The sequence below is a fragment of the Typopeltis vanoorti genome, chromosome 8 (assembly GCF_054136105.1).
Source record: "Typopeltis vanoorti isolate ZY-2024b chromosome 8, IOZ_Tvanoo_1.0, whole genome shotgun sequence".
Lineage (NCBI taxonomy): Eukaryota > Metazoa > Arthropoda > Arachnida > Uropygi > Thelyphonidae > Typopeltis > Typopeltis vanoorti.
Window position 1 is genome coordinate 120,840,885 of NC_143556.1, and position 18,535 is coordinate 120,859,419.

The window sequence follows — 18,535 nt, forward strand, 5'->3', positions numbered from 1 at the left end:
GATATGGTTGAGACATAAAAGTTGCTAAAGTGTTATTGCCATATTAATGCAGAAGAGAATTTTCATAGAATGGAGAGAGAGGCATAAAATTAGTGGCCATCTTTTGAAGTTGTATAGGGATTGTGTGAACATCTGAGTGAGAAGTTTCATTGCTTGGAAAGTAGTTTGTTAGTGGAATGGGTGAGTGAGAGTTAAAGAACAGTTAAATAATTGCAATGTGTGATATTGAGAACATTCTATCACATATAAAGCTCATGGATGTCTAATGTTAATAATATTAATAATAAGATATTTTTGTCAATGTTTTGAAATCTCTTAAGCCTAAGCTAACCGATTTTAAATTATTCAGGTTCAGAGAGTAGAAGAACAAGTTCTGCAGCTAACCCAGGTAAGATATCAATTTGTTGTTTACAGCAAAAATATATTCCTATATTATCCATTCTTTAAGTGCTTGTTTTCAATATCACCACGCATCCCATTCTGCTAAGATAAGAATCACATGATAAGAATCTTATTTCACTATTTTACTCAGAACACTTCTGTTTAGCTTCAGTAGATGACTGCTCATATCCTACCCGCCACTATAGATATGAACTATTTAGTTGCTTCTCGCACCAACTTACAAGTTTAAACTATATCACCTCTCAGTTCAGACTTTCTGAGTCAGAAAATGCTGTCTTGGTTACTTTCCTTAAACTCTATGGGAGTGTTTTTTGAAATGCAGGTCACAACTGATTATTATTATTACCCAAGACCTCATGGAGTCAAAGACTCATCTGGGAGGTCCTTTAATCATACACACAGCTCATCATACTGTGCTTTAAATACACTCAAATTCTCTGCAGACACCACACTCTCAGGTAGGACATTCCAATCATTCACAACTCTGCATGAAAAAAACCTGCTTCTCATTCCCCTACTTACACCCGCTTTATACAGTTTCCAGGGATGACCTCTGGTTCTCCCCTAATCTCCAACTATTTTCTGTAGAATGTCTCCAGCACTGATCCTATAACAACCCCTTACTAACTTGTCTCTATCATTTCCCCCCCCCCCTTCCTACTGTTCACCAGACTCTGCAAGTTGCATTTTCTCAATCTTTCCTCATACTCGACATTCCAGAGGGTTAGAAACTACCTTAGTCAGTCGCCTCTAGACCCTTTCCAACATCTGTTCATCCCTCTGAAAAACCAGGTGACCAAATCTGAGCACAATAGTCCATGTGTGGTCTAATCAAAGCCTTATACAATGGAACAAGAATCTCCCTACTTCTACACATCAATGTCCTCTGCATCATTCCCAGAAGCCTTTGTGTTGTCTTCACAATTTTGGCTATGTGTCCACTAATTTCAGATCCTTATCCACTATCACCCTCAGATCTCTTATTTCCTCCACCTCCGACAATATATCCTCACCAAGCATAAATTCTGCATCCTATCTTTGTTTTCCAAATTTTAAAACCTTACATTTTGCAACATTGAACTCACATTGCCATTTCTGTGCCCAATCACTCAATTTATTCAAGTCTTCTTGTAAGACCACAACATCTTCTGTACTCTTCATGGTTCATCCCAAATTTGCATCATCTGCAAACAACTGAATATATCCATCCAAATCTTTACCAATATCATTAATATGCAAGTTAAACAGCAATGGCACTAGAACAGACCCCTGAGGTACACCACTAGTAACTTTCCTTTTCCTGTATATTGCTATCCCATACACAACTTGTTGATGCTTATCAGATAACCAGTCTCCAATCCAATGCACAAATCTAATATCCATCTTCATCCACTCTAATTTGACTATCAACTATCATGCGGTAATCTATCAAAAACCTTTGCGAAATCTAACTACATTACTGTGTATCCTTCTCCTCTGTCCAAGGAAGCAGTCACCTGATTGTAATAAGTAAGTAGGTTACTAAAACACAACCTCCCTTTAAAAAATCCATGCTGTCCATCAAACATAATACCATTGTTGTCGACTGAATTCTGGATCCTAGTTCTCACAAGCTTCTCCAACAACTTAACTACAACACCTGACACACAGATAGGCCTATAGTTTACTGCTTGAGTTCTGTCACCTCCTTTATGAAGTGGCACAATCTTGCCCTCCTTCCACTCTTTAGGAACTTGACCAAGTGCAAGACTCGTATTAAAAAAATATGTCAAGGCAGGTGTCAACTCTCTGGCGCATTCCTTCAGAATATGCGGTGATATGTTATCAAGTCCCACAGCCTTATTTATATGATGACCTCAATACAGGGGTCGAAACATCAAGTGTTATTTTATTAATAATTAGTAAAATAATCATTTCAACACATGTGTTTTGTGTCCCTAAATGCCTAAATATGAATTCTGATCACCATGTAACCTTAAAAGAAAGAGTTATTTACGTCTAGTTTGCTCAACTCTCCACACACCCCTTGCTCACTTACAGTCAGTCTCTCTTTCCCATCATCAACTGCTCTCAATCTCTCCATGAAGTCACATTCACAAGATTGAAAGACCTTTATGAACTGCTCATTAAATATCTCCACCACACCTTCCACAACAGCTGTTTCTATACCATTTTCTCCAGTCAATGTCATCCTTACATAATCATTCTTTCCTTTGCTGGCTACATTTCGAAAGAACTCCTTAGGATTCTTTTTGGCTTCATTAGCTAACTCCTGTTTATACCTCACTTTAGCTACTCTCACCAACCAAGTCACCTGCCTTGCTTTGTCTTTGTAGTCCTCATGGAATTGGTTATTTCTGCTTCTCTTATGCTGCCTCCATAACACCCTTTTTCTCTGTATCGCATGCTTAATCTCTTTATTCATCTGTTTCACACCTACCTTATTTAACCTTCTCAACCTTGAAATACATTTAAACATTGCATCTACTGCATAGTTTTTGAAAATCCCCCAAGCTGCATTGATCTCTTTCCAGCTAATCCCTCATTCCATGCTACACCCACAAGGTGTCTCTTCAGCTTCTCACAATCAACTCCCCCCCCCCCCCTTTGTAGTTCCACATATACCATTTTCTTACAGAGGTCCTCACACTGCTGGAAACTACCCAGGTAATCACCTCATGGTCACTCTCACCACTATAAATCTAAATGTATTTCTAATAATTAATGTATTGCTAACAAGAAAAAAAAATTATTAGCAATACATTTATAAATATAAGGATATAGCAAAAATACTATTAATAAAATTCTTCATAAAACTTCATCAAAAAGTAATATATATTACAGTAAAACCGTAACACTTCCATATATTAAAGGTTATCAGAAAAAAAATCAATAGAATCCTACATTATTATAATCTTAATGCCACTTTTAAACCACCTTTAAAATTAAAAAACATATTCAACACCTCTAAGAATTCCCCTCCCCCGCCCATTGGCAAACCCTGGAGTTTATTGCATCTATTGCACCTGTAAATTACCTTATATTGGGGAAACTGGATGTATAATCACTCTCCATAAAATAGAATGCAAACGGCACCTTAAATATAATAATTTTGGAGAAGCAGCCCTCTCAAATCACGCTCTGAACGCCCTACATCAAATTGATTGGAAAAGTACTTGTGCTTTGCATCATACAAAAACTTGGTATGAATGGAAATTTTAAGAAGCTTGTGAAATTTTGATTAACCACCCTAATCTTAATAATAACGGGGGCTTAAAAATCCCAAGAATTTGGATGGCATACATTCAGCCCACTTAGTTTCCAGCAAACCCTGACTAGGACTCTAAGCAATGTTTTATTAGCCACTATCCATACCAGTTGAAATTTATACATATTCTTATATAAGTAATTTTATTTTCTGTTTATTTGTTTATCTATTATTTTATACATGAACATGTTACTCTCCAGCTTAATTAACTTTCTAACCTAATAGATAATAATAATAACAGGACTCTAGCTTTGATGTAGTGAAGTTTTTTTTTTTTTTTAACAACAGATGTCAGGTAAATAGTTTTAACGGTTGATCAGTAACTTTAGCATGGCATGTAGATTGTAGTGCAGCTTGTTTCTTTGTATATATATACATATACTCCAGAAGATACCTTAATGTGAACGTCAAAACGTCGAGTGTATATATTTTGGTTCATATTAAACTAAAGTTTTACTCTAACATAGTAGTTGTATCCATAATTTTTCGTAATGTATTCTGATCATCGTGTAAGCATGAAAGAAAGGAGTGTATATGCATAGTGTGAACTGAGTGAAAAAGAAAATACCATTCATTCTAATGCTTGGCAGGTTGGAGCATAATTTCATTCTGGTTCTTCTTCCAGCAACATCTCTCCTTTTACGCTAATCTTCTTTGCTATACCTGAATATATTCTGTCTTTCCATTAAGTTCTTTTTCTCTCTCTCTTAGTCTTCATATTCTGATCTCTAAGATCGCACAACTAATCATCAACATTTTCTTATATATATCATGCAGATCAATCATCCAGAGAGCACATGCAGTTACAAAAAATACTATTAGTACATAGTGGGTAGTAGATGGCATAGTATGTAGCTAGTGGAGATGGTATTGTTTGTAGATGGAGGATTAAGTAGTGTAGTTGGTGATTTTTGGAATAGACTGCCCTCCAGTGAGTCCTTCGACTCTTGAGGTGTTATGCAATAATAATAATAAAAAATCAGCCAACGCCTTTTTATTCCCGTATAAGGAGTAGACGAGGCAGTTTTAGCCCTATCTAACTTTTTTTTTTTTTTTGGAGACTGAGTGGGCAGTTCAATCTCCACTGGTACCTAATCAGGGGAAGCTGACCCAAGGCTATCACTAATTAAGCAGCATGCAGTGAAGAGAGAGATGGCTCAACAAGTGCTGACATCTCGTGGTCCCTAACACAATATATTTAATGTCTGAAATAATGTGGATTCTACCGTCGATTTTCTTGAGTTTATGGGACAAAAAATCCGAATTTCTGAGAGAAAAAAACTCACTTTAATTGTGCCAGAGATCAACTAACTCGGGAACCAGTTGAAAAAAGGCTTAGACAAATTTCCTTTAGTCGCCGACTAGATTCAAAAGCAAGTCTTCCTTCTGCAGTCAAAAGCTGTGGTGTGCAAATGCCACATTCACTGAGCTACACAGGCTCTACACACTAGCAAAAATTATAACCTCAAGGAATGTATACCAGATATTATGATATAATGAATTTAGTTTAATCCTTTATCAAAGTGTGAGCAAACAAAGTTTGTGCCTGAAAATATCTTCAGGACTGAGGTAAGGTAGTACAACACCAGGCAACTCGTAGCAAAGGTGGCATAATAATAATAATAATTATTATTATTATTATTGTTGTTATTATTACTACAGTAACCTCCATGGCATCAATAGACTTATAGTGGGAGGCTCACTTGTTCAGCAACATGCTTGTCATATGGAAATTTAAAATTATTTACACTCCCTCCATTCACAGTGCACTCTGGCAATCTTAATGATAATAATAGCAAAAATTATAACCTCAAGGAATGTATACCAGATATTATGATATAATAAATTTAGTTTAATCCTTTATCAAAGTGTGAGCAAACAAAGTTTGCGCCTGAAAATATCTTCAGGACGGAAGTAAGGTAGTACAACACCAGGGAACTCGTAGCAAAGGTGGTCAAGCTACCATCACTCCTATCTCAGTATCTCCCATAATGCAAAACACATCTCCTTGTGGATATGTATAATGTTATGCATTAAGGGAAGGGCCACTACCCATACCGGTTTCGACCTTTATTGAGGTCTTGTCACTGGGAGCCAGGCCCTCCCTGTGAAGTGGAGATACCAGGCAGAAGCAATGGAGAGGTCATCTTTACTTATAGGAATTGCCATAATAAGGTGGTACACCCTGTGGCAACTCCTATAGGTAGAGATGACCTTGCTAATGCTTCTGCCTAGTATCTCCACTTAGGCCTGGCTCCCACTGAAGAGACCTCAATAAAGGTCGAAACTAGTCTGGGTAGTGGCCCTTCCCTTAATGCATAACATTATACATATCTGCAAGCAGATGTGTTTTGCATTATGGGAGATAGGAGTGATGTTAGCTTGCTCCACCTTTGCAACGAGTTGCCCGGTGTTGTACCACCTTACCCCAGTCCTGAAGATACTTTCAGGTGCAAACTTTGTTTGCTCACACTTGAATAAAGGATTAAACTAAATTTATTATAGTCTAACCAAGTGCAAAATAAACTTTCAACATCTTTTCCTAAATCCAGAGTAATTTAATAATAAGGTGGCACACCTTATGGCAACTCCTATAGGTAAAGATGATTTCTCATTGCTTCTGCCTGGTATCTCCACTTCAGGGCCTAGCTCCCACTGATGAGACCTCAATAAAGGTCGAAACCGGTATGGATGGCCCTTCCCTTAATGCATAACATTATACATATCCACAAGGAGATGTGTTTTGCATTATGGGAGATACTGAGATAGGAGTGATGGTAGCTTGACCAACTTTGCTACGAGTTGCCTGGTGTTGTACTACCTTACCTCAGTCCTGAAGATATGTTCAGGTGCAAACTTTGTTTGCTCACTCTTGGATAAAGGATTAAACTAAATTTATTATAGCCTAACCAAGTGCAAAATAAACTTTCAACAGATATTATGATCTAACACAATTACCAGTTCACGTCTGTAGCAAATAAGTAGGCTGTTAGGAGTTTCTAATAAGTTTTTTCCATACTGGACTGAGATACTCCTAACAGCCTACTTATGTCTTGGTCCTCCACTAAGTTCTTCCACCATCTCCCCTGCAAATATCTTTTGCTAATCTTTCATCTCCTATTCTGTTTAATGGCCACAAAATCTTAGATTAGCTCTGCTTCCACACACTTGAATAAATGTTGTCAAGTTTTTTTGTTTTTTTTTCCCATTATCATAATTTTGATATTGTTCTGTCACCAGTTCCTTCTGTTCACTACTCTAATTTTCCTCAAAACTTTCATTTTTGCGATCTTAATTTTTAATCAACTTTTATTTATAACTTTGCTCTCTTATCTATATGCCAAAACTAGTTTGAACACCCATTTTATGTTAGTTGCTTTGTCGTTTGGCTGATTTCTCTTATTTCATAGCACTGGTTAGGATATGTATTGCAGAAGTGAACAAAAATAGCACAAATGATCACTTAGTGTTTGAAAAGTATACTGAGAACTAGTGGAGCAATTAGTTAGCATGCCATACTTATAAAGTAGCATCTCTGAGTTATGCTGAGGTTGTGAGTTCAAGCCTCACCTGGGAAAAAGTTAATTTTTAAGTTTGAATCATTGTGAAGTTTTGAAGATGATGTTAAGTGGGAGGATGAATGGTGAGCAAGAGTAGGTAGCTTTGCAGAGAGAGAGAGAGAGAGATGTGCTGAAAGAGAAAGTGGAATGTCTTGGAAATGAATTGAGAAGCATGGAAGAAGAGATTAAGCAACTGGAAACAACAATTGTAAAGCAGAGCAGGAGTGAGAGAGAGAGAGAGAGAGAGAGTTATGGGGATGATAGAAGAGGAGAGAATAGGAGGACCAGTAAAAGTAAAGGAATAAGAAAAATGCAAGAAAATGCTGGAACCAAGGATGGAGAAATGCCAGGACAACAGGTAAATAGGGAAAGAAAGAAAGTGTTAGAGGAGAGAGAGTGAGGTGAGCAAGGAAGAAACAGAGTGGTTAGAGGTGTAATGTATGGAGACTCGATGATCCGTGGTGTGAAAGATAGAATGCCTGAGGAGTGTTTGCCTGGAGGAATGATAGAAAGTGTGGGTATGGCACACTTTTTATTGTTCCATGATTGTAATGATGGGCTGAATGACTTGAGACAGTGTGAATTGGATGGCAAGAGATCTTAGGTTCATGCTTGAGGTTTTATGGAAAAAGACAGAGAGGGAAGATATTGTGTGTATTGCCCAGGTATGGTAATGCAGAGCTGTGGAGAAGAGCATCAATAATGAATAGTATGGAATAGTATAATAGCCAGAATGTGTCAGAAGAGAGGCTTAGAATATAATGGATGCTTGGAGGGCATTTAAGGACATAAAGGAACTGTATACAAGAGACAGCTTGCATTTGAATGAGGAAGGATGTAGGCATCTAGAGAGAAAGCTGTTCTCTGAACAAATCAATGTGTCAATGCAGAGAAACTAGATGGTAGCAGGGTGACCTCTTTTGGGAATAAGTGCTTGGAGAAGTGGGTGGGGATACATTGGATGATGCTGAATCCAATAGAGTCTAGAAGAGATAATGATAGTTATAGAAACAATGACAATTGCTTAGATTCTTTACACAAATGCCAGTAGTATATCCGGAATGAAGGAGGTGAATTGGTGGTGCTGATAGTATCAGCATATTCAAAGATTATTTGGATCTCTGACACATGGTTGACAGAAGATGATATACATACAGAAACAGAGATAGTAGGGTACAGCATTTTTCGACAGGATAGGAAGGGAACATGGTGGTGGAGTACTGCTTATAATAAGTGATCACTTAGGTTCTCTTAGTGTGGAGGATTTGGAGGGCAATGGCACTTATGGTTTTGAAAGTATATGGTGTGAGCTAGAGATGAGCAGAACAAGATATTTAGTGGGGTGTTGCTACAATCCATGGAGCATAGAGGTGGAGGAGAAGGAGATGTTTAGACAGTTGAGCTTGGCAAGTGCAAGAAAGATTATGTTATGAGAGATTTTAACTACAGCAGTATAAATTGGGAAGAGAAAATTGCATGTAATAATAAGGGAATTTAATTTCTAGAATTCTCGAGGGACATATGTTTTAGGCAACATGTAGTAGAAGGAATACAAGGTTCAAGAGTTTTGGATTTGGTGATCAGAAGAGCTGATTATAATTCAGATGACATCTCTGCACCCAGTTGGAGAGAGAGAGTGACCATGTGGTTTTGACATGGAAGATGAATACACATGCAGGCATATCAAAGAGAAAGGAATGTATATGGAATTATAAGGCAGTTGATTATAATAGTCTTAGATATCAACTTGGAGCAGTTCCATGGAGGAAGGAATTGGTTGAGTGAGATATTATTAGTGCTTGGGAATTTGTGAAGTAATATTTATTAGCAGCAATTTCAAGATGTATACAATAAGTGCAGAAGAAGAGAACACAACTTGGTGTAAAGTGGATGACAAACAACATCATACGGGAACTGCAGATAAAAAAGAGGTTATGGTGGAGATATAATGACAGGGGTAAAGAGCAGATTCATGAAAAATCTAAGATTCAAGCCAAGAGAGTGACTAGTGTGGTAAAAAGGCAAAAAAACAACAACAAAAAAACTGGAATACGAGAAGAGATTGTCCCTGAGAAAATGCTAAGAAATTTTTTAGCTTTCTGTCCAGTAGAAGAATAAATTATTGTGGAAGAATGACATGGTTGGATAAAAATGGGAATTGAATGACTGATGCAAAGGACATGGTGGAGTTGTTCAATGAATACTTTATTCAGGTATTTCATCCTCAATAAAGATGTAGGTTTTAATACTAGAAGGATAGGGCAGGTTCAAGTTTAGAAGTGCAAGAGGAAAGTGTGTTTCAATTACTGAGTACTCTGAATGTCAATAAAACAGTAGGACAGGAAGAAATTTTGTTATGGGTTTTGAGAGAATGTGTTTAAGACATGACAGCACTCGTGACCTGGTGTTTCAATAAAAGGCTGCACATGGGAAAGGTACCCAAGGAGTGGAAGGAGCGTAAGATAGTGTCATTTCATAAGGGTGATAGCAGAGTGCAAGTGTCAAATTATATACTGGTTTGTGTTTCATTTGTGTTTCATTGGTAGTTATTAAGGTCTTGGATAAATTAGTGAGGGACCATATATACGGTGTAGGGCAAATGAGAGTAAAGTTATTTGTGAGAGTCAACATATATTTGACTCTCACAAAAGAGTTTGTGAGAGTCAAATATATTGTTGAGGGGGTGCTCTTGCTTTATTATTAATATTATCATTATTATTATTGTTATGTGGCACCTACAAGGAGTCCAAAGACACATCGAGGAAGGGCACCTACTGTTCAACCCCTTCCTCTCTACCAATCCGCCTACATCGGACCCCATCATCTACACCAGTGCCATCTACTGCCCCCCTCCCACCACTAGTAGTATTTTCACAGACAATCAGAAAAATCCATGCCCACAGCGGGATTTGAATCTGCAGCCTTTTGGTTGGAGAGCAGATACGCTAACTACTCAGCTAGTGAGTCCATCATTTTATTATTATTATCATGCGACCTCTATGGAGTCAGAGACTCATCATGGGAAGTACACACTATTGCACACAATGCTTATCCAACTGTGCCTAAGCTCATTGAGTCTACATTCACAACACACTCAAACAATGCATTCCATTCACCAATCACTCTCATTGCAAAGAAATTTCTCCACACCTCTCTGCTCACACCCTCCTTGTACATTTTCCAGCGATGGCCTCTTGTTCTATCCCCCCCTCCCTCCTCCCACTCTTTGAAAAATCTCTTCCATGTCAACCTGATAACAATCCTTGACTAGTGCTTATTTGTCTCTATCATAGTCACCCCCCCTTTCCTCCTATTCACAAGGCTTTGCAACTTGCATTCTCTCAATCTGTCCTCGTACTCCACATTCCAAAGACCACTGACCACCTATGTGAATCATCTCTGGACACTTTTCAACATATTTTCATCACCATGAAATTCCACCAACCAAATTTGTGCACAACCATATGAGGCCTGATGAAGGTCTTATACAATGGAATATATAACCTCTCTATTTCTGCATGTCAGGGTTCTCTGCATCATTGCCATTATTTGATGTGATGTCTTCACAACTTGTGCAATGTGGCCCCTGAATTTCATGTTCTTGTCCACCATCACTCCTAGATCTCTCATCTCCTCTACTTCCTTTAAAGTTTCCCCACCAAGTGTATACTTTGCATCCCCTTGTCCACCATCATTGCTTACCAAATCTCAAAACCTTACACTTTGCACATTGAATTGACATTTCTACTTACCTGCCCATTCATAACATCTATTTAAGTCCTTGTGTAAGCTCATAACATTTGCCTGACTCTGCATTGCTCTCCCCAATTTTGCACTATTTGCAAACAGCTGCATGTCACTAGTTAAACCCATCTCAATTCATTAACATACAAATTGAACAACAATGGTCCCAAAACTGACCCCTGCTGTACACCACTAGTGACTTTGCTCTTTTGGAATACTGCACCCCCATAAACAACTTTCTGATACCTGTCTGACAGCCAGTCACTGATCCGACTCAGAAGTCTGTTATCCAATCCCATCTGTTTCAATTTATTTAATAACTTGTTGTGTGGCAGTCTATCAAACGATTTTGCAAAATTCAAGTACACCACTGTATATGCATCTCCTCTGTCCAAGGTATTTGTCACCTTGTTATAGTCCATAAGCAAGTGAAGAATTTATGGTGACACAACACACTTGTTAGAATAATTACTTTACTTAACATTAGGAAAGTAACATTCGATGTTTCGATATTTCAACCTCTGTGTTGAGGTCATCATCATCAGGGAAACAACTGCACTATACAAAAGTAAGATGAATCTAAATGATTGTTAATCATTTAACTTAGCCTGAGCTTTTGCGGAATAAATAAATAAATAAAATAAATAAATAGAAAAAATAAAATAAATAAAATAAAATTTTAAATAAAAATAAAAACAGAAATACGTTAAACTTTTCTAAAGTCCTCCTGTATTGATATTTTCTTCTGTTTGGTGTTCTGGTTGCTATATGGATTGCAGATGAGTCCTCCATATTCTTGGAATGATTACTCCATCATTTTTGTTTAGGTTTGGATAATGTTTCAGCATTTCACAAGCTTTTTTGAATTTTCTTTCAAACCAGGTTTTGGTTCAGCATAGGGACTTGATGCCTTTCCAGTCATTTCTGTGGAATGCTTGGAGTGCATGGTCTGATAGGCTTGTTTTACCATAGTGGAAGTATTTAATATGTTGTTTGTGTTTGTCTTTTCTGATTGGGATGGTGCATCTTGACAGGACATCCTGACAGGAAGCACCATCCCAATCAGAAAAGATGAACACATGACACAGTGAGCACACACATTAAACACAGGGGCGCACCAGTAGTGTCCGGCGCCTGTGTGCAAAACTTTACTTGGTGCCCCTAATACCCCTTTCTCCCCCAATAATAAAAAAAAACACTTTATAAAAACGTTATTTTTAATATTTGATGCCAATAAAGTGAGTATTTCATTTTGAATCATATCTCCTAAATAGGAGGGTATATTTTTAAAGTCAGGATCATTAGCTAACGTCGTGTGTGTTCCGATATATAAGGATCACACTTTTCTAACATCTTAATGCATTTTAAAAAATTTCCATTGTTGCGATTGTAAAGTTTATTGCTTTTACCACGAAGGGGCTAGATTTTGTTTGCCTAAAAACTATACTACAAAAATTATTCTTTTTATAACTTCATACCAACGTTTCCTTTCATTATCTAAAACTGTTTGTTGCAAATGATCAGTGCAAGTTTTATTTTTTAAGGATGTAATTAATTCTGTCCATTTTTTGTAATTGTTCAAATGATTTAAATTTTTCTCATGACGATTCAGGTACATTGCAAGATGTTGCTGCTGCTATCAGCAGAATATAGAATAAAGTTAAAAACTGCAGCAGATTTTCTTATATATGTTTAGAGCAAATGCGAGTTTGAACAAGATTAAACAAATTCAAACGTGCATTATCCTGTAAATAGTAGACTCATGCAAGTTCAAATTTTTACTTGTTTATGCTAAACTACTGTTAGAATTAGGATCAGAAAAAATAAGATCTTATGGAATAATAACAAATAACTGATTATAAATAATTTGTATAAGACAGATCTATAAAATATAATTAAAATTTAAACAAAAATGTAATTTATTTTGATATAATTAATGAAAAATATTTTTTTTAAAGTATTTCCTCCTCACTTGAAATCTTTCGTGCCTTTACCCGCCTGTGTGCATCATACACATTGCACATATTGCCAGTGCGCCCCTGATTAAACACACATAATATGTAATTTAATATTTTTATTTTTATTTCAAAACAATGCAATATATTTTTCTTTATAAATAACATCAGGCATAAAAATATAAAACTAAAAAATATAAAAATGAAAATTACAACAAAATAATAAAATATTTTAAGAAAAAAGGAAGAATATATTTAAGTCGAAATAAAAAGTTAAATAAATTTTTCCTCTGAAAAGAAAAGTGTACTTCGAGCTCGGGACCCTTGGCTCCCACCAGTTCCAACACCTGCTTGATCCTTCTCTGATCATGATACTCTTGTTCAAAAAGGGTAATAAGAAAAATACAGACAATTACAGGCCTGTAGGCCTTTAATTGTCTGTCACAAGTATATAAACTGTTTATAAAAATAATAACAAATAGAATCACTAGATTTTAGATGAAGTTCATCCTAATAAATAAGCTGTATTCAGAAAAGGGTTTAGCTCATGTGACCATCTACAAATATTGAATCAACTAAAAGAGAAATGCAGAGAATGTGGTCTACTATTGTAATTTGGTTTTATAGGCTATAAAAAACCTTTGATTCAATTGAAAAAGCAATCCAAGTTCAAGAAACATGAAGAAAGAAATAATGAAGAAATGAAGACATCAGTGAAGAAAGAAGCAAGTCAAAATAAACAAAATATATGAAAAAGAAAGTGCTAGTATTTTTATATACAATAAATTTAGTTTAATCCTTTATCCAAGTGTGAGCAAACACAGTTTGCGCCTGAAAGTATCTTCAGGACTGGGGTAAGGTGGTAAAACTTACCACCTTACCCCAGTCCTGAAGATACTTTCAGCCGCAAACTGTGTTTGCTCACACTTGGATAAAGGATTAAACTAAATTTATTATACTCTAACCAAGTGAAAAATAAACTTTCAATATTCTTATATACAATCAAATCAGTCCATTCAAAATAAATAAAGGAGTTCTCCAAGGAGTTGCTATTTCACCCAAATTATTCAGTGAAGAATTAGAATATGACCTAAGTGTACTGGAGTAAAAAAAGGATTAATATCAATGGTAAAAATTTAAATCTTTTACAGTATGGTATGATAGTAGTAATAGCAACAGCAAAAGTGAGCTAGAAGAAATGAGGAATTAATTAAATATAGTGTTAAATAAGGATTATATGTAAACTATGAATAAACTAAAATAATGACAAAGATTGTAGAAAACTAAATAGAAAAACAAATAACAATAATAAATTGAGGTAATTACAAGAATATGTATACCCTATAGGAATTTTTACCTTAAAAAAAGCATTTATAAAGAAATAAAAAGCAGAATTCAGTTGTGCTGGACTTCTTTTGGCAGAGAGAAATAAAATTCTTTGCAGTAAAATTAAACACTTGAAAATTGAGCCAAACTTTTAACCAATGTGTTATTTCAGTTATGACATATTGATCAGGGACTTGGCCAGTAAGCCAACAAACTGAGGAAAACTAAGTGTAGAATGGAGTATAGCAAAGAGCCATGCTAAACGTCAAGCTACAATAAGTTGGCTATAAGGGAAGAGATTTTTAAATTACAATGAAAATGGGCAGGATATATTGTGCATATGAAAAGTGATAGATGGATAAAATCAGTCAGTGTCATCCATATTAAGGAAGACAAATTAATAAGAGACCAGAGAGAGAGAGAGAGAGAGCAAGACAATGGATGGATGACCTAGAAGAGATGGTTGGAGAATGTTAGCAATGGGAAGGCTTCAACAGAAAACAATGGGGACAAATGGGGATGTGTATAACCATTTTTGGTTATAAGTCTTCCTCATTTGTTGGGCTTAGAAGAGATTATTATTAATCTGTGATTCGATGGGATTTTCATAGATTCAAAGATTCATTGTGAGAGACCAACTTCAACCATTGTTCACACAATGCCTATCATACTTCTCCTTGATTTCATTAACTGTTGAAGTATTGAAAACCACTTCTGGGTACCCATTCCATTCATTCAACATTCAATCCTCTAAGGAAACACATCTAGTTTTAACACCCCTTGCTGACTACACTTGTTTGATTTTCAAGTATTCTTTCCTTCGCTGCCATATATATGGCAGCAAAGGAAAGTCTCCTTTTTGCATGCCCCTGTTTTTTTCCCTCCTTTGAAGCCAGTAGACCTTCAAATCTCTTCACGGGGAGTATCCCATAGACTTTCTGTAACTGTGACTGCTGACCTGTAGGTTGTGTCTACCATTTTTCATCATCACCATTGAATTCAGGCAATAAGATATGCTTGCAGTAATTCAGATGTGGACTTACTAAAGCTTTATTGAGGGGAATTCCTGCTTGTCAGTATGTCCAACAATCAAATAATCTGATGTTCCATTTTGGCTTCCTTTGCATATGTCCTCTAAACTTCAAATTGCAGTCCCCATTCATCACTAAATCCCTGGCCTCATCAACTTCTTCTAGTTCAGTGTCATCCATCTAGAACATGTTTTGTGATTCCTTCATTGCAAAGCCAATGACCTTACACCTCATCATATTAAACTAGTAGCCATTTACCTTTCCCCAAATTGTCAATCTGTTATCCTGCAGGAGCTCTCCATAATCTTCACTGACTACTGCTTCAAATGCCTCTGTAAAATCGAGCAGTATCACTATGTATTGAGTTGGTAAAGAAAATGTTGTCATTTTCTTTACTAATTCAGTTGTCACTTTATTATAAAGATTAAGAAAGTTAAGGCAAAACCATGTTGTTCCTTATAAAATATCATATTCCTGTTGGCCAGTCTTGAATTTTGTGTTTTATCAACTTCTTTATTACCTTAACCGCCACTTTTGAGATAATAATAAACATATAATTTGCCACATCTGTCTTGAAGTCTCCTTTATACACTGGAACTATTTTTGTCCTCTTTCCACTTACTGGACATCTTTCCATGACCAAGGCTTCGTTGAAACAGCTTGGTCAGAGGAGATGCCAATTCCCTAGCACATTCTTTCAATACATGGGCTCATATGCCATCTATTGTCATGGTTATATATCTGCATTGAGATTGTGCATTACCCTAAGCACCTTCCCTTCATCTATTCTCCCATCACTCAGTGTCACATCTGGCACTGCATTATCTCTGCCCGGATCGTACACCCTTTCAAAATAATCATTCAGTCACTCACCTTGGCTGCTTCTGTTGTTTCCCTGCCATCAGCACTCATTAAAATTATCCTTCCATAATGGTTTCTTTGGCTTGCTAGACTCCTCTCATAATCTGCTTTTGCTTTCCTTATCATACTGGTCACCCTTTCATGCCTGTGCTTTGTACTGATCATGAGCTTACTCATCTTTTTCTGCCTGTCTGTCTCTCTCTCTCTCTCTCTCTCTCTCTCTCCTGCCACAACTTTTTTTTTCCCACTCCTACTTAATAAAGCTTCTTTAGACTCTAGGTATACTGTTTGATAGTCTTCAAACAATCCGTGACCATCTACTATGCATTGCTGATGTCTCTTTCCCCCCCCCCCCTCCAAATTCTTATGCTGTTGCATTTCTCTAATTTGACTCCTCGGTTTGTCATAATCTCCTGCTTTGTAATTGGAACCTTTCTTAACAGAAAATTCTACTAAGAAAGGTTATGGTCTTGATGTGAAAGACTGATTAGACAGACAGTCTCTCAGTTCAAGACCAAATGATCACTTTCTTGAAGCAGAGGCATTGTGACTAGGTGGATTTCAGCTATGTTCTCTGATGTTATGACAAGATCCTGTACTCTCATATCTCAAGTCCCTTCTATTACATGTTGTCTAAGTTAGTTATCTTTTAACAGAATTATAAATTCCATTTTCTTTGACCATTCCTCCTTCTGGTCCCATAGCTGTGGTACTCGTGCTAATTTGCTAATGCATGCCATCCACATTCCGTCTTTTAATCATTGGCCTATAGCAGAACCAACTGTATATTTCCCTGCCCTCTTGATATACTACTCTACTCTTTCTTGATTTAGTTCTTCTGCTATCATTAGCAAAATCTTGCCTCCCCCCATTCTGTTCCTTCTTTCCTCTCTGAAAATATCATATCCTTTACGATAACAAGCCAAAAGGCTATTTTACCAGTGACATAAGTTAAGGGAGATGGTAAATCCTGTATTATTCTATAGCTGGGATCAAAACTCGGATCAAAATCCATCGAAATCCTAGAGTTTCATGCCGAAAAACCTATTGGCGAGCCCAAGTGTAAGTAATGACTTGGGTAGTACAACACCAGGGCAACTCGGAGCAAAGGTGGAGCAAGATCCGTCACTATCCTTAATATTCTCTCATAATGTAAAGCGCAGCTCCTAGGAGATGTATTACTGTTTTACATTATGAGAAGAGGTCACTACCCAGACCGGTTTCAACCCTTTTTGGGGGTTGAAATCAGGATTTACCATCTCCCTTAAACTTAACTTATGTCGCCGGTGAAATAGCCTTTTGGCTTGTTATCGTAGTAATAACAATATATAAGTACACCATTTTAGCAATTCGTTAGTAGAGGTATATGTAAGTTCGGTTCACTTAAAATCTTGATATTCCAGGTCTACCTACTCACTGATGAGACCTCAAAAAGGGTTGAAACTGGTCTGGGTAGTGACCTCTTCTCATAATGTAAAGCAGTAATACATCTCCTAAGAGCTGTGTTTTACATTATGAGAGAATATTAAGGATGGTGACAGAACTTGCTCCACCTTTGCTTCGAGATGCCCTGGTGTTGTACTACCCAAGTGATTACTTACACTTGGGCACGCCGATATTTTTTTTGGCATGAAACTAGGATTTCAATTCGAGTTTCGTACCTGGCTGTAGAATAATACGGGATTTACCATCTCCCTTAAACTTTATTATATCTTTTACATTTTATTCCTATGACTATGTCATCCTCCATCAACCAGGTCTCACTAATGTGTATAATTTTTGTCCAAGTTTGAACTAACCAATGCCAGAAATACCTCTTCCTTCTTCTGAATGCTTTTGGCATTAGTATTCATAAACTACAATACACCCTTCATCCTGCAACCTCCCTTACACCTTACTCATCATGATCACTCTCTTGCTTATATACTTCTAGCATGCCTGTGCCTGCAGACACCTGCATCCTCCCAAATCCTAGATATATGTTGATTAATTTTAATGGTATAGATCTACGATTTGGGAGGATGCAGATGTCTGTATTGCAACATGCAGTGGCTGTATTGTAACTTACAATACAAAGGCTAAAGTCCTAATTAGGCATCAGCTATATCGAAAAAAAAAAAAACAGACAGAGAAAGCAGGTATTAATTAAGTCTTAAGATGACTGTTTCCCATATCTTTGGCAAATTTATACAGCCATTCTTGTTGAGGTTTGAAGTATGTTTCAAGGTTTCTCTCTGACTTATAATGACTTCTGTGCGGCACTTTTGTTTTTTTCCAATTGATCCTGTGTGCATGGGTATCCAAGGCATGGTCTACTAGACCAGACTTGCCAATAGCAATAGTGCTAGATGTATTTTTTATGTTCATTGAGGCAGATGTCCACAGTTC

The 18,535-nt window shown here is 36.7% G+C and overlaps 1 protein-coding gene across 1 annotated transcript in view; it reads left to right on the forward strand.

Annotated features, from left to right (window-relative positions):
* Cubn (Cubilin) overlaps positions 1 to 18,535 on the forward strand; it is a 2,223,842-nt gene that overhangs the window by 197,544 nt on the left and 2,007,763 nt on the right. Inside the window, exon 6 of the mRNA XM_090396294.1 lies at positions 350 to 388. Coding sequence (XP_090252420.1) covers positions 350 to 388 — 39 coding nt within the window. The remainder of the gene's footprint in view (positions 1 to 349; positions 389 to 18,535) is intronic.